The sequence below is a fragment of the Paralichthys olivaceus genome, chromosome 19 (genome assembly GCF_024713975.1).
Source record: "Paralichthys olivaceus isolate ysfri-2021 chromosome 19, ASM2471397v2, whole genome shotgun sequence".
Taxonomy (NCBI): Eukaryota; Metazoa; Chordata; class Actinopteri; order Pleuronectiformes; family Paralichthyidae; genus Paralichthys; species Paralichthys olivaceus.
The window spans coordinates 9,751,538-9,774,843 of record NC_091111.1 but is presented as its reverse complement, the minus strand read 5'-3'; the positions used below and the strand labels follow the sequence as shown (position 1 = coordinate 9,774,843).

The window sequence follows — 23,306 nt, the reverse complement described above, 5'->3', positions numbered from 1 at the left end:
ATTATGCAACAGTTTACTCTGTGGCGCAGTCAGTTCCCTCCATGACATGCAACAGCTGGTCTGGTCGCGTGCTGCGGCGGTTCACTTGGCTTGTGATGTGGCTGTTTGTGCCGTGCTGCAGCAGTGTGCTTCAGGGGGAATACATCAGTTTCCTCTTCTGCGTGTCCTCTTGGGGCTGGCTCCAGCCCACACTGTGACGCAGCAGACGGCCCTCTGACGCAGACATGAGCTTCACACGTTAGCATGTAGCTTTGAGTGATGGGGTGCAAGATTTGCTGACCGGATTTGGCTGTAGCTATCAATCCATGTATGTGAAAATCCCTAAATATTGCACAGTAAGAAGATTATGCCTAATCCACTTAGGGTTTTAGATAATTACCCTAATGTATAGGCAATATACTGTATGATCACAATATAAGACGTAATGCGACAAGGTCGCACATTATGTGAGTCAAATTGAAAAACAAGACCTTTTGTTTTGAATTGTATAGCTGAACATTGGTTCTCTTGTCCTGCTTGGTGTATTTTAATGCAGATATAAGCAAAGATGCATCACATCACATCACATGGTTGGTTTGTGGGTTTTGTGTAGACATAGGAACTTAAGCAACCGACCTGAGGCAACAAGAAGAAACGATCAGATACACAAATATACAAAACAGTGTTTATAGCTGAGCATATCCATTTCAACACTTGACTATAAACAGCAATCTACAAATGTCATGAGACACTCTCACACAGACAGGCTTCATGTTACTGGCTGCAGTTAAACCACAGACCTGGACCACAGCTAACATTTGGACATTAATGAGAACGCTGTGTTTCCATGTATTGCTTCAATCTGACACTTAACCAAATAACTTGAACTGACCGCTTCGCTGTCCCTCCGCGATAGACCTGCCAAGCATCAGCCAAGCGAAAGTAATCACATGTTAATGATTTAAGTGGTCACAAATAGGCCGATTTCACAGAGAACATGCAGGGAATGTCTTAATCTAACCTTTTACTGGCCCCTCAAACTGCTAATCTCCCAGAAATATCTGCTGCTCCCGGACACCGTGTCTTTGTGCTACACGTTACCAACAAATTAGCCATGGCTAATTAGCAGCATCACGGGTCAGCATGTACATTAAAACAGCGAAGCGTGGCTCAGTGACATGACGTCTAGCGCTTTTATGGCGTCTCACTTTTTTTTTTTCAAAGTGGCCATTAATCATGGATAAGTGGCTCTTCTTGTCTGAAGCCTGTACACAGCTTTACAGCTCGGATCATGTTGCAGATGTCTCTGTGTGCTTAGAGGTGTGTAGAAAACACACTTACAGATCTTTTTTTTCCACTTGTGTAACAATCGGTTTCACAAGATACCATTTCATGATGTCAGATGCATCAAGTTCAATGATAATCTGCTGCTAAAACAATTCAAAATATTTGAGATACTTTTCTAAAATGGTTCCCGACCCTTTTTTGGCTGATGGTGACCCACAGTGCTGTCAGATGAAGTCTAGTACCCTCCCCGTTTGTCATGTTTAAAGTCCATTTCATTTTTATTGATTATAGGTGATAATGTAACTCAGTTACTTACATAAATGGGACAACACTAATGATGAATGTAACTACTACTTGAAGTGGCAGGAAATGGACTTTACTTATTTTAACTCAATTTCTTTTATTACCAAATAAGTTTATATAAAGGAATTTTAGGCAACCATTTTACCTCAGCATATAGCCAATTTTAAATCCTGTTAGTTTTTTTATTCTACTCAGTTATGTGAAAGAACAACACAATAGAAATGTATTCAATAGATGTTTAAACAATGAATCTGGAGACTTTTTGCGATGGACCCTCTGGTTGGGTTGAGAATCACTGAGTTAACCCCTCCTAGAGTTTTGTTTGTTATAAGAAAAAATACAAGAAGACACTGCGCAACATGTTAGTTGTCCTGGGCAGCTGATGCCAGCGAAATATTCTGGTCAGAGTTTGTGGTCGTCATTCTGAAAGGAAAAAAGCTTTTTGTGTCTGCCCTAGAGGGAGGGAGATCAGAGAACTGTGTCATGGAGGAGTGAGAGAAAGGGGAAGAAGATGGGTGAAAAAAGGAATAGAAAAGAAGGGAGAGGTTGATAATGAGCAGGCATCAACTCTGACCGACTACAGCAAGAGCTAGTATCACACTCTTGCATCACAAGACAACACTGTCAAACACAACAGGACCTCTGGAAAATGTATAGAGTTACCTTTAAAACAGACAACGCCATTATTAAGATGCAAGATCAGACGATACACATGGCATCGTTTATCATTCCTATGTTTCCATAAGGCACCTTGTGAAGAAGTCGACATGTAAGCCAGATGTTATGGAGGGTATAAGATTTACAGTGTATGTGGGAGAAGGAGCAAAATGTTTACGTTGAAGACAACGCTGCTGTATAAAACCTGAGGTCTATTTATACAGTGATGTCATGTACATTTTCTTATTTATAACAAAGTCAAGCAAACTATTATTCAGCATAACATAAGTATAAAATATTATTCTGTTACCATGTACTTCCGAATAAACATCGCATGGGCCCATCTTAACTCTGATTGGCCCCTAAATTATCCCTCTCCTGTCAAACACAAACAATACTAACAATGACAATTTGTTAAGAATTCAACTTTTTTGAACCACACAATGCTTTTAAACAAGGAAACATTTTCAGTCAGTGAAGTGTGACTTTGCTCAGTGCTATAAAATTAACAGTAAACAAAGAACGACTTAAATGTGCAACTTACTGAAATCAGGAATTGTGCACGGAGGTTGGACATATAATTGGCTCCTCTGTGTAAATAATGGCCCCTTTGTGGCCCCTGATTTGGAAAAATCTGAGATCCACCACGGCAACTTTGCATAGTTAACTTCATTTGTGTTTGTTTGTCAGCAAGATTATGCAAACACTACTCAACTGATTACCATGAAATTTTATGGAGAGGCAAGGCATGACTCAAGGAGGAACCCATTTAGTTTTAGTGTGGTTGCAGGATTATTTGTTCACTTCATAAAATTGAGAAACAGGGCGCTTTGCAACATTTTATTTGATTTCACAGAGATTTGAACAGCCAGGGTTTGTGATGTCACAAACATAAGAAACCAATCCCTTCACTTTGCAGTTGGGGCTCAGTAGCTGGAAAAGCTCCTCCACTGCAGGTGAGCTGTGGTTGCAGGGTGAGGAGACCAGGAGCAGAGGCAGGACCATGTCAACATATTAATAGAAACCAGTCACAAGAAGAGTTACATGTAGGCAATGTTAAGGCCATAAGGGCCCCTTTATGACCCCTGATTTAAAAAACCCTAGATCCACCACTGCAACTTGCAAAGTTAACTCTGCCAAGGACGTTATGTTTTGGTTTGTGTTTGTTTCAAGAAAATGCAAAAACTAAACAGATTACCATGAAGAGAGAGGTGAGGCATGACCCAAGGAGGAACGCATTAAATGAATTAAAGAATAATTGATAGAAAAAAAAGATTTTTATGAGTGTGTGCAATTTGGAGCAGATTTGGAGCAGTTACTATCAGGAAAAAGTGAATTTAAATGTGGATTTAATAAGGAGACTGGGCCTGGGTGGAGGTATGAACTCTATTAGATGTATTTTACATTATTACGCAGAAATGTTTTTCATGCACGCAGGAATCTGATAAATGTTCTTTGAAGGTTTCTTGCAAATACAACAAATAAACACAGAGTAAGACATACAAGAAGTCAAACAATAACTTGCATGCACACACATGCAGAGATACAGTCAGAGCTCCCACTTGGACTTTGGGATTAGAAGAGTCAAGTTTCTCTTTGAGAGCATTCTTCCAACCACCTTCTACAAAAGCTCCTCCAGCATCGCCACCCTCTAATCACTGATTTAATTTTTTCAATTTGTGTTGTTCTTTATCTCTAATCCTTAAATTTCATGCTTTTCAAAGTCGGCCTCCTAGCCTGTTTTCGCAGTGATTTGTGGTCGATCAGCAGTCGGATAGCGCTGCCAAATTTTAACACTGAGCCCTTGTGGATTCTCTAACAAGGCCGGGCCTGTCTAATACAAGAACACATCACAAATCCAGTTCCTTCCTGCCTGATCTGCAGTAATGCCCTCGGCTCACATCACTTCCTCTTCGCATATCTTGTAGACATATGTAGCAGATGCATTTGAAATGACAATGCCTACAAATCACTTTTAGAAAAACAGTGAAAGTGTCTCACGATTTTATTGCTAAGATTTCACAAACTTGGTCAAACCCCAGCTGTATGAATTTTGACACTTAATCCCTTGCTTTTTTTCTGGATCATTGCGATTTCCCCTCTGAGCTGGAGCAAAGGGAAAGTTTTCATAAGAAGATAAAGTATCACAATTGTTTGGGCATGTTCTGTTAAAAAATCGAAAAAGAAAACGGGTGTGTTTGACATTTTTGGGGAAATATACTTGTATGGTTCCTGGTGAGGAGTTACATGAAGAGATTCATACCATTTTTGTGTTTATAGATTAAATATTACACTCTGACCATAGGAAGTGACTGTGCGGCCCAAAAATTGCCATTTTAATTCCTTAGTTTCTTTTTTACAAACAAAATGTAATGCTTTAATTTGTGATTTTAGAAAGCACAGATTTCTTAACAAGAGAGGGGGAGAAAAGGCAAATAGGGGATCTGTTCTGGTGTCCAAGCAATCAATAAACCTGTCTTCTGGCAAGTACGCACACACACACACGCATGCACACACACACACACGCATGCAAACACACTCGCACACACATATACACACACACACACACACACACACACACACACACACACTCAGATATGCCTGGTGAATGGTAATGCTGTGGTAATGAGTGTAAGCTGGACTACACCCATGTGAGGGGTGAGTGGGTGCAGCCAGTCTGGCAAAAAAAACACAACTGACCAGCCACCATTGTAACATGTTGTAGCGTGTTTACAGATTGTTAAATCGTTTCCTTCCGCTCTGGAGTCTTTATTAACATGGAAGAGAGTATTACCTTACGCATCCTCACACCAGTTATCCCTCTTTTTTTCCCCCCTCATCAGAACACAAGCGTGCACATGAGGCGCCACAACATCAGTACAGCCCCCCCACCTCTCCGCCCTTCTCTCTTCCTCCTTCTCCTGCAGCCCAGTTTTATCCTCTTTTCTTCCCCCTCCTCTGCTCAATTAGTCTCTTTTCTACTCTGCTCCGGTGATCCCTCTTAAAACTGATTCCAGTCTTATTCCCATTCCCCTCCCACCCTCACCTCTCTGGTTCCCTGCCTCATGACTCACGAAGGATAATTTTCAGTGTCACAATCAGTCGGAAACGTGGGTAAATATAGATCAGAAGCCTTAAAGACGTAGTACGTGTGAGTGAGCACATATCATGCCGACACGCCTCAGGGAGGGGTTTTGCGGAGTTGCGATTTCTCTCGGCTTACATCAGCCGTGTGGGGTGATTTAACACGTAACCTGCTGCCAGTCTTAGAGCTATTGTAAAGCTATTATAACCTTTAATGACACCTGCTTTCATTGTTCTTCATTTTCATTTCATCTTGCTTTGCTCCTGAATCTGATGTCATCCATTTACTGTATTGCGTCAATTCTTTGTATGTCTGGATAAAAAAAACAGCTGTGGTGTCTGACATGAGTAACTTTTGTTTGCCTAAATACCAACACACCAAAACCTTTATGACCAGACAAAGCTGAGGTGTGGCATGGAAAGTTTTTATAGAACAGTTTACAAATGACTCAAAACTAAGACAGACAATCTTGCAAACCCTAACAACCTGGTAGACACCGAAGTGAAGCAGAGCAACGGCGAACATGTTCACTTTACTAACCACTGGGAGGATTAGGACAATGAAGAACAGGTGTCTGCCCCATGTGAGCCGCTGACCTCTATTATGAGCTGCAGTGGAGCGAGCACTGGCCACCTCCACACCCATCAGCTAGTCAACCAGTGATGGACCGTAACACCCTATGCTGGGAAAATACAGACTGAAATTATGGTCATTCCATCACCAATGGTACACACACTATAATGGAGCCCCCTTTGTCAATGGGCCATTCACAAAAAAAATATATAAACAATATAGTTGACTGCTTGGTTGTCAACTGAGCTTCCAAAGACAACAGCCTCCTGCAGCCACAATGGGGCAGTAAATTAAGAGATGAATACTTTCAGGCAATATCAGATGTGTTATTGAACAGAATGTTGTTCTGAAATGTAAAGAGAGGTACCCTTTCCACTTTGGTATCATTGTCATTGATGCTTATTATTTGGCACTGCCTACTATGCTTTACCTGATGGCACTTCAGTGATTTACAGTTTATTACTGTTGCATCCAAATGGCCAAAAACTCATCATACCCTAAACTAATTCCAGTTCTAGACAAATTATAAAAAGTTATAAAGACCTATGATCTGTGACATTCGGCCGAGTTACGATGGTGGGCTGCCTCGTTATCTTGGGCTTTTTAAGTTGTTAGTCACTCTCTTGCAGAGTTGCATTATCATATGTAAACGGCACATGATTACATTCAACTCTTTTCAATTCAACTTTTGCCTGATAAGACCACAGTTTCTCATAAATCCTGAATCCCTTCTCTCTGCATAATCTATTAATGTCCAATGTCCAAATGGGAGTCGAGAAGAGATAAGACTGATAAACCCATTCCCCACACACACAAACACACACAGACACACACACGTCGCTATTCATTTCCTTTCTTATACTGACTTACTTGAATCTGAACCAACTTTACAATAACATTGCCAATTACTAATGACCTAACCTTGACTTTATTATAACCTAAACTTAACATACCCTAACCTTAACCTGCTTTTCATCCCCATAATGTGGCTGAGTAGACAGGTGTAGGGTCCCCGCAACACAAGTAACACCTGCACATTAAGTTGATGTACAAGTATCTATAATATGGTTTTATCTCTACTCTTAAAGGGTCAGGGTGTATGTTTAAAGGGTTTCATAAAACAATCATTATAGATTCCCATAATAACACTAAGAAGTTATCTGGAATTGATGAATCACAGTTTATGTATATAGTTTTGTGAAATAACAACCTGGCGATTTATAGGATACAACTCACTCCTCTTCAAAGATTGTGAAAAGCAACTCAGTTTAACTGATAGACTGTTTGTCTTGAAACCTCTTTATCAAAAAATATATATTTGTATATAAACTGAGTAACTACCTCCTGTTAAGTGTCAGATTAAAACCACCTGAACTGTCCAAACACAGTTTTACTAATGGGCAAGACAGGCAGCTAGCTGGCTTGCTAGGTTCCTGGTAAATCACAGATTAGATGGTTTATGGCATTCTTCGGGGTGTTTTACCCGGTGAAGTGGGCCCCACAATTTCCAGGGACTATGTGGTGTGCTTTATATTTTGGTATGCACACAAAGAGCATGAGTAACGGAGAGCGGAGCAGAGCATTAGCGCCATGCAAGAGATAATCCGGTGGGAAGTAGCAAGCAATGGGGCTAAGAGGGAGCTAGTTTCAAAACAAACATGGCCAAATATCCAAAACCCTCCATTTAATCTACATTCATAAGGGTTAGATTTGTTCCAGGGGCCTGGAGATCAGCCACTGCTAAAGTGTCACTGAACAAGTCACTAATCCCACACTCAAAACTAAAACTGCTCTTTGTCCTCCTTGGTGGATGAGGGGGACAGGTGACATGATAATCTTGTAAAACAGAGTAGAAACATAGCCTGTTGTCATTCATAAATATACACATCGTCAACATTTCAGACATGCCCAAAATGTGAGAACCGTGAAACACGTTCTAGCAACCTCTGTGGTGGGAAATCTTACAGATTTGGATTCCTGGCAATGTTTTTGTGGTGAAAAGGGCGACTAATGCTGCAGTCAAACCAGAAGTACAATTCATTTGAGTTGAAAGCAAGATGCATTATTGTTTCTTGATGTAAATCCAAGAGAGGTTTTGAATCCGACCTCCAGTTCTGGAATTACTGATTGTTGTCATTCAGGATTTGTTCGAGGAATGAACAAATGCAAAGAGCAGATTGTGAGGGATACTGTGATGCTTCCGGGACTAGTGAGTCTGTCAAATATGATCCAGGAAGGCTAGTTTAAGCAATAGATTCATGAGTTTGAAGGGTTTTCAGATATAATTCTAAGAGGAAGGATAGTGCAGTTACCTGACAGGCATAATGATTATATATTTAAAGTTTTATGAAAATTATAGAATCAGCTTGGAAGTGAAGTGATCACAAGAAATGTTTTGATTGGTGAAGATGATGTTGAATTACAACCAAACTTGAGCCAACGTTTTGCTGCATCATGTTTCTTTATTTGCTTTTTGTTAGCATCAGGCTAATAAGAGATTCAATGTGGATTTAATCATAAGTTTTTATGCAATTATGGGCAGAGAAAGTCAATATTCTCACCCCAACTTTAACCACACTAAAGCATTGCTCGAGTCCTGGTTCATTCTTTGTTGACATTGCTGTGGCTAACTTCTGACCCAGATCTGGCAAATAGGAACAGACCGCCCAAGAACCACCATTCCACACCATATGTGTGTACGATAGGGATATGAAAGGATCACCAAATCTGGACCAGACTAAAACACAGTGTGACCCAGATTTGGTCCAGTTCTAGTCTATGTGGCTGCTTCTTGGTTGACATCCAATATTGTTATTGCCGTCACTCCACATGGTACGTAGGCTGGATGTAAGGATATCATGCAGGTTTTTTTTTTCCATTAATAATGACCACAACTAGCAGTTTTTTTCGCTATTGTTATTTGTCAATGAAAAATCGTATGTATCCTTATTGATGACAACACTTTTCAGAAAATGTGTTGCTTCCTCCGGCGCTCCGAAACAGCTGCCTTGAGTTTTTTTTTACAGATTAATTACTGCACACTACTTCAAAGTGCCATTTTATTCATAAGGATGAATGTCTGTCTGTCTGTCATGAAAAGCGTGCAGGGATTTCTTATTCGTCTGTTCTGTTTTCATCCAGATTACATTCTGCATCGGCAGATGTGTGAGCATCAACTTGCCGCACAAAAAACATGGAAAACTCATGCTGCCTATTTAAATCTCTTGAAAACACAGCATTCACAACACAGCAACCTTTTCCTTATTTTATATAAAAACAATATAATTTGAAAATAAATATGCTTTACTGTTTTACATAGACACAGAAAACATGTTAATAGTGAAGAAGAGACAAAGACAACTAAAAATGAGGGCTCCAAGACTGATGGCAGATTGTTATCCAATTTTGTGTGGTAGTAGTGTATGCTGAGCTGCTAGCAGTAGTTTATTTGTATTTGCATCTTGCAGGACGGACAGAACACAGGTCCGCTACATTAAATACTTAAATACAACTTACTAACACCTACACACATATGTGCATGTGGGCAAATGCACATGGACACACATTCATACACACGTACACAAACACGCAGATACATTAAAATTCTACACAGCACCCACACCCTTAGATAAGAGGGGTTGAGAATCCAGAGTGTCATCAGTACATCAATACAAGTGATCCATTAAGGGAATGTTAACAAATCATGTTTGATTTTTTTTTGTCTTAGAAAAGCACAGAGAGTCTCCATGCTGAGAGTAGCCATCAGTGACCTTACAAATGGGGGGAGATAGGACAGCCACATGAACATAACACTGCATATATAAATAGACCAAATTAAATATGGGTAGAAGACTGAATACTGAAAAATATTCTATAACATTATAAATTATCTAGAATGGACTATGGCATAAAGGGATATTAAGTATGTACAAGATACAAGATATGTAATCAATAGATTCTGTATTGAGTTCAACAACTAATAAAACTACTTTGACAATCCCCTCTCCTGAAAAAGGAAACAAAAAATAATTTAAAAAGCACTCGAAAGATTTCTCAGTACATTTTGTGAGGCACAGTTTTTCAAATGGAATCTACAGTATAGGATGTTTTCAGTGGTTTTCATGAAGGATATAGCAAAACATATGATGCTATCATCGATGACCAGTATCCCTTTAAAAGTATATGGCACTCCAGAGTCTTTCCTCCTGCAAGATGATCACAATAGTGACAATATTGTGTTTGTCCAGTCCTGCAATGTCCTCAGAGGATAGGAAGCAATATCACGGAGACACAGATTCAAGATTTCCATCGTCTGTCGCAGTGTCCTTCTGTTATAATCCAAAAACAAAAGTAGACATTTGCAGACGAGAGTCCATCCATCGTTTTAGAAAGGAGGGTGCGTCCATGTCCTCTTCAGCCTCACCCACTGTTTTAGTAGTTAAATATATCTTAGATTGAGAGGTTTTGCAACTTTTGATTGACACACAACCACAGTAGACTCATATCCAGTGAAGTAATTGCATACAATGAATCGACAACGAGACTACACCTGCACTGCAAGCCTGTTAGAAATGCAAAACCACATGGCGGCTATTTGTGTTTTGTCAAATGATGGGTTTAGTTATTCGTTTCTGTAGCAGCATTACAATTCTGTACTCTTTTTTTCTTTTATCATGGTCTATATACACAGAGATATACAGTGGGAGGAAACTTCAGTTCAGTCTTTCTTTTTGTTCTCTCTCAGCCAGTCCAAGGGGAATGCTTTCCACAGAAAAGAAGAGCTTACGGTTCAAAGGTCAAAGTGCTGTGCTGTGAAATATCTCTAGAATATTCCTTCATCTTGTACATCTGGTGATCCCACCTCTCTCATCTTCTCGGCTTGTCACATCTAAGAAAGCAGAAATAAAGAAAAGCAAAAGATTTGAGCTCTTGGGGCATTTTCTACATTATTTGACAACTTTCTATAACTCAGTGCAATATCTCCTCATGGTTCTTTTGATGTGTCTTTCTAGGTCAGCTATTCATATTATACGATAGATGCATTTATGATTTGAACCCTTCATGACCTTAAAAAAGTCAAAGGAATAGTTCAACGTGTTGCAAAATGTACGCCCTGACTCTGTTGCAGAGAGTTACATCAGAAAGTACTCTCATGTATGCATGCATGCTAAAAATGTAGCCGGAGCCAGAGGGCAGTTCACTTAGCTTAGCATTAAGACTGGAAACGGCGACAAATCATTTAGCCCAGCTCTGTGTGAAAGTAGTAAAATAGCTCCAGAGCAAAATTTATTTCTTCTTGGTTTAATTAGTACAAGAACTCATGTCTAAAGCCACACATTTGGCTAAATGCGTATTTGCATTCCTGCAGAGACTTGTTGAGAGGGTGGATTCCACTTCTAATATCTGATTATTTTAAGTTAGCATGTAAAACTTCATAGCAAAGAGTTGGCTATCAACATATTTAGCAGCTCTGATGAACAACATTCATCCAACATTTTAGTCTCCACCAACTCCTGAGGGTGAAACAATGCTGCAACAAAGCTGAGGGTAGTTGCAGATAATTGAGGTTTATGACTTTAAGCGATTAGGTCACATTGTGTTCATAGTTTTACCAAAGCTAATCGGTTGTTGGATAAGACACAAGACATGGTGTCAATCTTCTTATATAACCAGCACTATTTATAAAAATATAACCACGTCATGAACATGTGTTTGTGGTTCGTGAACATGAACCACATAGTTTGGCGGCAGGCCGAGAATCTTTTTAAATTGTAATTGCAAACTACAAATCTCATCTATCCAACTGTATTTTCTTTTAACTTCTTGTGCAGAACCCAAATGTTCACTTGTAACTTCAGTTCTCTAAACCCTCAACACTCACTTGCAGGTCCTCTCGTTGAGCTCTAGTTGGCGTTCTTTACAGTGTTCGTCTGTGTGTTTGCAGGAGCACCGGCAGGTTGCAGGATCCTGCACGAACAAACGCTTTCTCCTTTCTGTGCAGGTATCGCAACATGGCTCACAAACACTGGACATAGAAAGACAGACAAAGAGACAAAGAGAGACGGGGAGGAAGAGGGAGAGACGCAGATTATTATTATGTTCTATAACCAACCATAAAAGAGGTCACACTGAGTCCAAACCTTATTATATGCTCCGCTTTTGCTCTCTCATGCCACTGCCTGACAAGTTCTGCATGTGGCAGTTTGGTAGCGTTGCACACAGATATCCCACAGAGCAGGCACATACCCAAGCACTAAATTTCCCCACAACCCCTGCGTGGATTAGACTGCTTGCAAATGCCTTGTATGTGACAGACATGCAGTGAGAAAAGCTCTGGGCCTTTTCTTGCAACACAAAACGACACATCTTTGCGTGGAACTGCGAGTGACAAGACACTTCCGACTCTCACTGTTAGAGACGTTGAACTGTTGATAAAGAAGACTCAAGGGTCTGCTTGGTTCTCCGTTAAGAAAAGTTTCATTTTATTGAGTGAAAACTGAAGACTGCATTTCCCATAGAGAGACATTAGATTCAGAACACAGGCTAAAAATTGACAAATGAAGGCTCAGGTTCTCCTTTGACATCTCAACATACAAATTACAAATAACAACACAATCATGTATCCTGTCACATTGTGAGCAATAAAGACACACAAGATCATCATTGTAGTATGTTTGAATAGAATAGGGACGCTCTTGTATGGGTTCAGAGACAAAAAGCAACCGAACAAAGACACGAAAAACTGTGCTTTCTTAACAATTTGCTGGTTTACAAGTCCCCCATAGCAACAAAGGATAAAAAGGCAATAGATGGCCATCACTTATCTTCACATTACATGAAAAGTACCAGCATTATGCATGGGACAGCAAAAAAACAATCTGTAAAAGATGAAAAGAAGAACGAATGGAAAGCAGACGGGTGCGAGACACAGCAAAGCAGCACAGACTCAACACTGAACACAGGAGCGTGATTACAATCCTGGCGATCCCAGAACAGATACCAGAACAGTATGAGCCGGCCTGTGGAGCCATGCTGGTGGAGCTGTGATTTGTTTCAGTAGAAGGTTCGAGTTACAGTCAATGCAACACTTGTTTCTTAAAACAAGTCTATAATCAATCACGATTCTCGCTATCTGACATGCTAGGAGCAACTTGTACCTCAGGTTTCTACTGTTATTCTTGATACGTGTCTGTATCTCATCCCCACCATCGTTCTCTTTTCATAATACGGAGTGACATTCTTTCGAACATTGTTCTGGAGAGTCTGGGACGAGATTAGATGGGGGATTTGAGGGGTGGAAATGGGTTATGGTTCATTTCTCATGAAATACGACCAGAGCAAGTCTCCTGCATCGCTGTTATGTAAAGTGTTGCTTATGCTACTTTAGCAAACAGGGCAAAATTAACAACTGATAATTCTGGGTAACATTGACGGATGAGACAAAGTTAGGACAATGCATGGGAGCGGCATGCTAACTGATGTGGCTAACGGGCAAAATAAATGGTGCAAAATTAAAAGGGACAGAGGAGCTCCTCCCAAATTAGTTTAATCATGAGAAGTGCAACACTCAGGTGCAAGTAGGTGGAGAAGGCAGAGCTGACATACGCATCATGAATTGTTTTGTCACGGTTTTTCTTTCGTTTTCTCTTTAAGCCTTTGCCCTTGCCTTTCCGGGATTTTCTGCAAGAGAGAGAGGACAACAATGCAGATTGATGCCTGAGAGACTGAGGTGGACTGAGGTGTTTGGAAAACAATTGCTAAATACGATAACGATGTATTTATACGATGGCGATTGCTAAAAATCAACATGGATTAAAGGCGTTCTTTCTTGATTTCTATGAATTAAAATGCAGGAGTCAAAAAATTAATAATTCCAACAGGTTACTGTTTGATTAGTTTATTGTTAATGATTGAATCGTTTGGGATTATGACTTGTTACATTATGAGAAAGGCATCAGGCAGTGTTAACATGAGTGTCTCAACCATATCTCAACAACTTCAGTGAGGGATTTGATTTTACGACAAATTTGCACAACCATTTTTTTTTTGAAAGATGAAGCAACCATTGTGACCTGATTTGCAAAGACACACCCTTGGTAGTGCATATTACTGTACATGGTTATCTATATTATACATTAATGAAATATTATAAATATCAAATCTACGCTTTGTAGAACAGTGCAGTGACTCAGCAGAACACGAATAATAGTCTGAGGTTCAGCTCGGGCAGTGACCCCAAAATTTCCCCCATGAGTTGAGGATATTAAACTTGGACTTGTACACCAAAAGTGCATCTTGCAAATTATCTGGGTCAGTGCTTTGTGGCTGATTCAACTTGTTTCAGTAACAAACGATGTATGTATGTACTGTATATACACCCGGAGCTTCACAGGTGCAGGCTGCTTCAAAATATCTGTGTCTGCTCAAGCGCAAGCTGAGTTGCACAAGTTTTTTCCTGTATGTATAAAACTATACTAGAAACTTTCATACTCAAATAGAAGTGCAAAAACAATGTTGGTGGTATTTTTCTACAGTTACTTGATATTTGCAGTTTATAAGTGCTGATCTTTAAATACACAAAAACAGAAAAATGGTAAAACAAAACCAAAAATAACAAACACGAAATAAATAAAAATTTGCCCGCACCATGATTAGGCACGGCATGTCCAGTAATTAAAAATGACATGTGTACAGTACATCATAGGGTCCGACCAAGCCCAATTTGTAACTTCGCATATTTTACTCCAAGATCTGGTCACAGTGCTCCAATTTTCATTTTACCCGTTACCCAGCAGCAGGTTACATATTTAAAGTATTTATCATATATTGGTGATAAACAGAGGTTCTCCTTGTCTGCATAGGCAGTGGAAATTGCCAAATGAGTCAATGGACAAATTGAAATGTAAATGTTTGCAAAGAACAAATACAACTGGGTAACAGGTGAAAACGTCTAAAGCCGAGCTAGAGCTTCTGTGAGTTTGTATTGAGGTAAAGCAGTGCTTTAGGCTAAATGCTAGCATCAGCATGCTAACATGGGCACAAAGGCAATGCAAACATGTTGATGTTTAACAGATATAATGTCTACCATGTTCACAGTCTCACTTTAGTTTGTCAGCATGCTAATATCAGCCACTTAGCACTAAATAGGCTGCAACTTAAATAAACCCAAGAAAATGTACACAATTTTTTTACAGCTCTTCATCAGCATGTAGCAAATTTGTAACAATTACTTCAATAACTGCAGTTACAAATGTGGCTGGTTCAGACACAGTTTTGAATCAATGACAGATGAGGCCCCATTCAGAAAGACACTGGATGAAGCTGACGTCATGTAAATGTAACAATTTCCTCTTTTGATTGTTCAGAGGTCAGTTCCACTGTGGAAGTTGACAGTTTTGCGGTTTCACAACCTCAGTGGGAAGACTCATCCCGACAGAATCGCATATCTCACACTTCCGAGGGGTCAGGGGCCGACGTTAAAACTAAAAAGTATATAAGCGTCAGAAACAGGAGTTGAACGACCCTAAGACCATATCACTTTGTAGCAGCAGGCCTCCGAAGTGGGACTCGTAAAGAGTAAAGACAAGGTTAAAGAGGAGGTATCAAAACGAAGCCTTATCTATACGACAGGCAACCTGACATAAAACCAAAATACAACAACCCATCGTTCTGCAATAGAAAGATATTACCAACTGGTCACAGTATAGGAGGATCCAAGGGTTTTATGATTCTCGGCATCTGAGTTCTGACGCATAGGAGAGGATCACTTAAGTGAGGATCGTAAACAGAAACCTTTAACGGGTCAGAAACACTGTTATCTATATATCAGAGAAGAAGACACCGGATGTAAACAGTAAAGAAAAGAAGAGAGGAATGTAAAAAAGAGATAGAAGAGAGAGGAAGGTGTAAAGGACAGGATTAGAGAGGGCGATGACCCCATCAAGTGTCACTCATTCACCTGAGTGTCTTTAGCCGATATTCCCTGTTGTTATCACCTGAGCTCTGAACGCTAATCTCAGCATAATCTTATATTGTACCTTGTCTGCTGCGGGATTGAATCGGTATTTGTGGATGAAAAATGTAGAGACAGCGAAAATGAAGGTGAGAATATAGCAGACGGATCAATTGAGCACGAAAAGCATGAGGGATAATGTCGAGTTGCAGACGGCTGAGAGCGAAACCGGAAAAAAAAAAAAAAGAGATCAAATCTCAAATCCCCCATTGTTTCCCCCTGCGAAAAAAAAACAGCCTCCATGCAGAGAGAGCGCTGTACTCACTTTTCTTTCTGTTCTTTCACGTCTGTCTTCACCCTGAAACGCAGGAACAAAACAAAAATGGCATTAGATCAAGGCCTGCTGTTGTTTCCTCGTAAACAGATACATAGCAAGATCATCAGAGACCAGACGGCTCATTATCGGCAGGGCTGAGCTCACATCATTCTTCCCAAATCATGTTACATCAGCTTGCTTTACCAGAAACTGTGGTAAGTCTCACTTTTATATACCAGTGAACTAGTGTTGTGCTCACACAGAGGATGGATACACACACTTCACTTGAGATTGTAAGCTTTGTTTCGATACACATGGAGTGTGAAGCAATGAATCATGATTAATTTCAGATGTCACAGACACCGTGCCAAGTTTCTATTTGACAGACTGGTGCAATAACTAAAGCTCGAAGGTGTAATCGTTATAAAATAAAAGCAGATCAGCTTTTTATTTTTTAGAACCGGAGCACGTCATTCCTGCTCTGATTTAAAATTTCCTAGCTGTGGATGTTGGATTCAAGCAAAAGGATGTAATAGCCTCCTGCAACTGTTTCGGTGCTGTATTAAAGTAACTGATTATCCTAGTGATAGCAGAGGTGTGCACTCTACTAGTTTCAGTGTGTAACTCGACTTTATTCTCCTCTGGTTTATGAAGTGATTACAGCTTTAACTGATATTATTTTAATTTCCATTTCTTGAACTATGTAACATTGTTAAGAAAAGTACCATAAAAGTACCATACAAATAAAGTATATCATCAAGTTTTTGTTTAATACTAGTGCTTAGAATTTATTCTGAAGTGTACTTGGAGTATATTTTATAGTGAGTATATATCAGGCTACATATTTCTTTTTCTGATTAACACTTTAGTGAAATAGCAACTTCAAAACAGTAAATATATTGATTACAGCCTGTGTTTTCGTAAAGGGTGCTCTAAACGCCTCATCTTAATGGTTTTACAGCCGAACTGCATAAAGTTCAGAGTGGCATTTCTTAATAGCCAGGGCCTCTCCGAGCACACAGTGACTAACTTTTCAACATACTTTCAACTCAGTAGCTCTGGGAAGAGGCTCAAAGTGACAACGGATTGTGACCCTCAGGCCAATAGTCCTCCCTAGAATGTTTGTTTGCTTGTCAAACTGCCCTTAAATGTGGGAGGATGATACACGTCCCCCCTGCGCTGCTGTGTCCCAGTTCATTCGTGTCACACACGCTCAAATCTGGCTCAGAGACAAAACAGGCTTCAGTAGATTAGATTGAAAACAGTTTATCTGCCTGGGAAAACAAAAGCGAGAGTAACAAACCAAACTGAGTGAACTTTATAAATCTGTCGTCGCCGAGCAGCAGGTCTAACAGGAGAAGTTGCTTATTGTGACTGCAGGGCACGGAGACAACATATCTCGGAGATCGATAACTAAAGCTAGGATGACCTTTCGATGGAACAGAGGGAAGAAACAGGGTTTCATTCACACAAATGTGTTTCCTTTACTTAAGCAACGAGATGGAATGAGGATACCTTGGAGCAATGTGCTGAGACGTCTGCTGAGATCTGTGTGCTCTGTCTTTTTGAGATCAGTGATGAGACAGAGGCAACGATAAGACGCTGTGTGTATCATCCCGATATGTTTCTGTTAAGCGTGTCAAACTTGACGCTATGTGTCTGATGCTCAATCACACAGTGATTTGTGTTCCAGAAGTTGTTTGTGTGTGTGTGTGTGTGTGTTTGTGTGTGTATGTGTGTGTGTGTGTGTGTGCGAATGTGTGTGTGTTGGGGGGTTTCTTACCTACACTCACATGCGCTGTGTTCTGTAAAACTCATGAAAATATCATTTTGCTGTATGTGGTGTCTTACTCTTTTAATCTGCAAAAGAAGGAGACAAAAGGTCACAGAGTTAAATAACATACATGTTTACACACATTTTACACGTCCTCTGAGATGTGAGTTATGATAAAGGATTTATCATAAAGGATGGACATAAACGGACATATAGAGGTCACTGTGTTTCCAACCCTGCTCCTCCGATGATTAGAAGGTTCAGGGGCTCAGGGGATTAAGAGCAGGAAGACAACAACTCTTGGTGACCTGAAAACATCTATTTAAAGATGTTAAATTTAACAAATTAACGTGTTGTCATAAATTAATTGTGTCAAACGGAGCAGGAACAAGGATCAATAGATACAAAGTTCAAAAAGAGCTCGACCAGAGTCCTCATGCAGTCTAAAGCAGAGGCGTTGGTAGAGTCTCAGAGTTGCAGAGGTGAACATTTTTAAAAAGACGCATCTGTTTCATTTTTGCCCAAATGTGATGCAAGAGCAGCCTTTGCGCTGGCTGCACTTAGACTGACTTGAAGGGGCTCTTGTGCCAAAGAGAAGGGCACTTGGAGGGCTCTGGACCAATCAGAGGGACACTTGACGCTGCCCACTGTCTGTGCTCTTCAGCTGTGACATTTGGGCAAAAATAAGCGTTAAGTGTCTTTCTCAAACACAGTCACCTCACGGTTGAAGAAAAATATAGAAGCTACAGCAATGGTCACCCCTATTGTCACTCCCACCCCTCGGAACCCCTATGACAAAGTCATACACTTGTAAATAACACTGCACGCTGACCTGCATTGTTACGTTATAGGTGGACGTCGGCATGCATTGCAGCATCTCATCGTTGCAGTAGCCGGCGCAGCGCGTCAACACCACGCAGGACGGGATGAAGATGTGCTCCACCTCCTCCGGATACTCCTGCAGGATCTCCACCAGCAGCTCCCGAGGCTGGCACCTGCTCTTGTTGTATACCTCCATTACAGGGATCACTGGGAGACACAGAGGGTGCACAGTTATAAAATGGCAGAGGAGCCCCAGACTAAACCACCGACTCCTGAATGCCACTGTGGCGTAACAGTAACAGACAACTACAAAACGACTTTGAATTAAAAAAAACTGGCAGGCTCTCAAGGGAGCCAGAGCGAAGGAGATGAAGCACGTGCAAGCATGCACACACACGTTTTACTTGCTATTATTCCATTGAGAAGCTCTTGGTAACCTTGGTTTACACGAATAAATAGAGATTGACTTATGTGTGCAATATCCATCAGGAAATAACAAGTGCTCTGTTAGTCTAAATATCGATTTTGAACCCTTCTGCTGGACTTGAGTGTGACCTCTTTTTTTTTTTACAGCTTTGCCTCTGCTCCATTATGTTCTAGCTCATCTTCAGCTGTACAATAATAACCTCTAGTCTGCTCTTTCACCTCCAGTCATCTTTGCAGGGGTTCTGCTCTTGAGAAAGATATTACAACAACACTTCCAAAATATCGCTCAGAAACATTAGTGAGTCTGAAGCCAAACCAAACACACTGGGGCCAGAACATGTCATGAAGTTCAGCTTCTGATTCTCCAAATTTGATTGGGCAACGCTGGGATTGTGCAAAAAATATAATGAAACTTTGAGTGAGCCAAGAGGGTGAAATTCCGTTCTATAAGAGTCTGGTCACCACAACATTTCCCCTGGCGTAACCTCAAACGAAAAGGAATGCTGTTACAAGATGAAAATATCCACGTGTTGAAATTTATGGGTGAAACTGTTCTTATCTACCAAAAGAGTAAGGGGGGGGGGGGGGGATTATTCTTGGCAGGGTCAGGCTATAAAGTTATCCACCAGGAGGCGATAATTTGCCTTTAATGTCAAGGTGAACCTCAGATCAGCCCTGTTTCTGTTTGGCCGTGTGCCAGCCATGGAGCCCAGTCACACTGTATTCCCACGGTGCCCTATGGGACACCTACCGTCATGTGGACCTCTTTCTGTGCTCTTCGGTATGTGGGCGCTCTGCAAGGAAGAAACAAAAAACAGAAAAACAGACGTTAGTGACTGTAGATTGTGCAAGAGCTTAGAAAAATGCAGCCCGTGCCCTTTACTTATCCACAGTTGCGCAAAATATGTATTTGTATTTTCACATTTCTGTTGACAGAAATGTGAGGAAGGGACATTATGTGCCTTTTCTTGGACTGACAGATTGGAGGGCAACGAGGGTCAACTGTTGATATAGTGTCTGTTATAAGCAATAAAGAAATGATATAGTTTCCAAGAGCAGGATTCTTGTTTTACAGCATATTTGTAAACTTATTCTTGAACATGGAACTTTAAAATGAAGCCAGATTGTGCCATTGAACATTTTTGAACATATCTCAGAATATGAAGCTTTATTAAGTTGCTGTCATAAATCCTTGTGTGTGTTGTGGGTAAGTCCTTATATGGCCAAATATTTGACCAGAGGTACAAGCAGCCAAACGAGCTGATCCAAATTCTGCCACATCATACGTGGCACAAAAAACCCCCACACACATTGAAGTTTGCTTGTGTTTTAGTTTTTTTTTTAAAGCTTTTAATGTACCTCTGCAGGCCACACGGATTAATTCGTATTGCCATTAAAACCGGTAAGAACCTCAGCCTGCTTCTTTCCTACTCAGGGGCGTATAGCTGTCACCACACCAGTCGGACCACAAAGGATTTTCTGGCAACTTTCCATCCGTGGCGCGCATTTACGCACAGCTCCCTGTCGCCTTTTTCCACGCACACGCGCAACCCCGCGCGCCTCCTCGCCTCTCCCTCCCTTCTTTTTTTTCCACACACAAGCGCGCGCAATTGGTGCAATGTCTCGCCAATATTGCGTGAGACCCGGGTCCTGTACAGCCTCGCACCGGCATGTGTTCACTGAGTGTGCGCCTTAGAGGAAAGCGCACAAACTCGTTTCAATCCCTTAAATGAAAGAGTAAAAAAAAAGAAAGAAAGAAAGGCTGTGTTGGTTGTCTGCAGTCTCCACCCACTTCTGGTGGCGTGAGAGGGTCCAGCCTTAAGGGGTGAGAGACCCCGACGCCTCCAAACCCATATGTACTGTATTATTAATGGATGGGTGTCAAGCTGTGAACATCGACCCTTAAACCGAGTGATGATAGGCTGACTGGAAATGAGCAGTTGAAGCAGCATCTTGATACTATTCCGCGTTGATTGGGTGAATTAGCTCTTATTAAATCAAGCAGTTAAGTCTAATAAACACTTCATCGGACCGTGGAGGGAAATTAATCTGATGGATTTTGGATGAGAGGTACTGTATTGCAATTTAAAACTTGCGCTTAAGTGGAAAACTATTTCAAAATAATTTTAGCGCATTAGTGCTGGAGAGAAATGCTGCTTTTGAAGTGCTGTGTTGCGTTATATCTTCACCTTGGAACCTTTGCTCAGAGCCAGCTCGGGCACACTGCAGCTAGATTATGATTACATGGAAAACGATTTACAGTGCGCTCTCAAAGAGCCATTAAAATTCCCCAGTGAACTCGATTAATCTGTGGAGTGACGCCTGTTCTTCTCTTTTTTTCCCCTCTCCCGCTCTCCCCCTCCTCTCCCCTGGGGCTGAATGTTAAAATTCAGCGTGAAAAGTAGTGCTCCGTCTCAGTGGAGCGGGCTCACCATGAGGGTCGCCTCAGTGCCAGGAGTGAACCTGTTCACATGTCCTAATTCAGAATGGAGCCACTGCGCCTTTAAAGCGTAATAATATCTCCAAGGTGGTGTTAGAGCAGGCCTGCTGATCACCTAGCGTCAAACTTCACAACATTATTTATAAAAATCAGCCTTTAAGGCACATTTGTGACACAAAAACGCACCACCCACGAGTGTGTGGGGTTTGGTTTATAGTGTCGGCTCTGCGTAATGGCTGTTGAAATCCCCCCAAAGCCACGAAAGCTCAGCTTGTTTAAACATGAGCGATGACCTAGCCAGAGGAAAGACAAGGACGAGCTACACATTAATGACCATGTCGCAAACTCAGGTCGTCCCGTGTTTTTCTTTTTCTTTTTTGCTCCAATACAATCTCCGGACTCACCTTGACAGCTGACAGCGTCAAAAATAATAGAGTCAAACTGTCAATAAAGTTCATGGTGTTGGAAAATCCCAAAGGCAGGCGACGTTTTAAAATCCAAGCGGCCAATGTGGCGATTTGTCCTCGAACATGAAGTTTATAAACAAACAAGTACAACAACACAAAGTGGACCGGCTGAAACTTCTACTCTACACGCAGGGGGAAGGGGGTTGTAGCGGCAAATCCATGCTGGTCCCGGGGCTGGAGGGGTAAAATCCTTTGCGCACAACTTCTTCCTTCTCAACTGTTGCCAATTATTTTCAGAATATCCAGAAACACGAAAATCCAAGACGCATAACGTCTCACATTGTTCTGCAGCGGACCTCTATTTGCCTGCACCGGTGTGGGAATCCACATTACAAAAATCCCATAAATAATCCCATTGCGCCAGGCGTCTCCAAGAAGTGTCCATGTGAAATTTATACTCCTGTGTGCAATCTGAAGCCACAGACCAGGGGTGACGCGGAGTGAAAAATAAAACCGCCTGCTGAGAAATATTCGTCCCCACTGAGAAAACTTTGTCCGCTCGCGCCCCTGGCCGCTGTTTTACTCCTGCGGCACTGCTGCGCACTTAATGCGGGTCAGCTCAGCCCTCGGTGTTCAGGCACAACGCGGTCGCTCCAAACTGTGGCTCTGCGCGATTCTACTAGCACAGACGTGGAGTCGTAGATCTTCTGAAAATGGTAGGTGTGTCCTCATGATGAGCGCTGGCCTCAAAATCTCTCTCTCTCTCTCTCTCTCTCTCTCTCTCTCTCCCTCCCTCTCACTCCCTCCCTCTGTCTCCCTCTCTCTGTCTCTCTCTCTCTCTCTCTCTCAAAACTTTCATCTGCGAAAACGTCGACTCATGTGACACCATCACCAGACAGCTTTAAAAAAAAAGAAACCACAGAGCTGAGTTCACAAGTCTTTTAAAAATGTATCTTTTTAGAGAGAGAATAAGACGTTTGGATGAAACATCAGCCACAGTTTCCATGCTTCTAAAATCTATTTCATCATCCACACATGTCTTACAGATACTTTTCTGCAGGGATACACATCTATTCATAGTTTATACACATAGTCTTGTATTATATTGTTTAAACAGACATAGAATGACCAAATTCTTCTTTACGCATCAACATGTGCCTTTGAATGCACCATTTGTGTTTTAAATAAAATCATAGGATGTTGTAAAATATTATATGAGACATTTATACGTCATATAATATATATTATAAATATGCCTTATAGCTGGTGATAGATTAGAGATCGG

General features: G+C 41.1%; 1 protein-coding gene across 2 annotated transcripts; it reads right to left on the bottom strand.

The window, feature by feature from the left end:
- Positions 1–8,925: 8,925 nt before the first annotated feature.
- On the bottom strand, positions 8,926–22,811 carry vegfab (vascular endothelial growth factor Ab). Of its 2 annotated transcripts, XM_020091775.2 has the most exons (8): positions 22,019–22,795; positions 19,926–19,968; positions 18,759–18,955; positions 17,936–18,012; positions 16,162–16,194; positions 13,490–13,564; positions 11,766–11,909; positions 8,926–10,772 (listed from the first exon to the last, which is right to left on the bottom strand). In XM_020091775.2, the coding sequence occupies exons 1-8, from the start codon at positions 22,070–22,072 to the stop codon at positions 10,751–10,753; spliced, it is 645 nt and encodes a 214-aa protein (XP_019947334.1). In that variant the 5' UTR covers positions 22,073–22,795; the 3' UTR covers positions 8,926–10,750. The 2 variants fall into 2 exon arrangements, with proteins under 2 accessions (XP_019947334.1, XP_019947336.1); XM_020091777.2 differs by lacking the exon at positions 13,490–13,564 and having other exon boundaries at positions 22,019–22,811.
- Positions 22,812–23,306: the final 495 nt, after the last annotated feature.

Excerpts from the sequence above, each read along its gene's own strand:
- vegfab (XM_020091775.2), bottom strand. The coding sequence starts at position 22,072 with ATGAACTTTATTGACAGTTTGACTCTATTATTTTTGACGCTGTCAGCT. Across the intron at positions 16,195-17,935 it reads CACAGCGCATGTGAGTGTAG|GGTGAAGACAGACGTGAAAG; the intron begins GTAAGAAACCCC and ends CCTGCGTTTCAG. Across the intron at positions 11,910-13,489 it reads GACAAAACAATTCATGATGC|TGTTTGTGAGCCATGTTGCG; the intron begins GTATGTCAGCTC and ends TTCTATGTCCAG.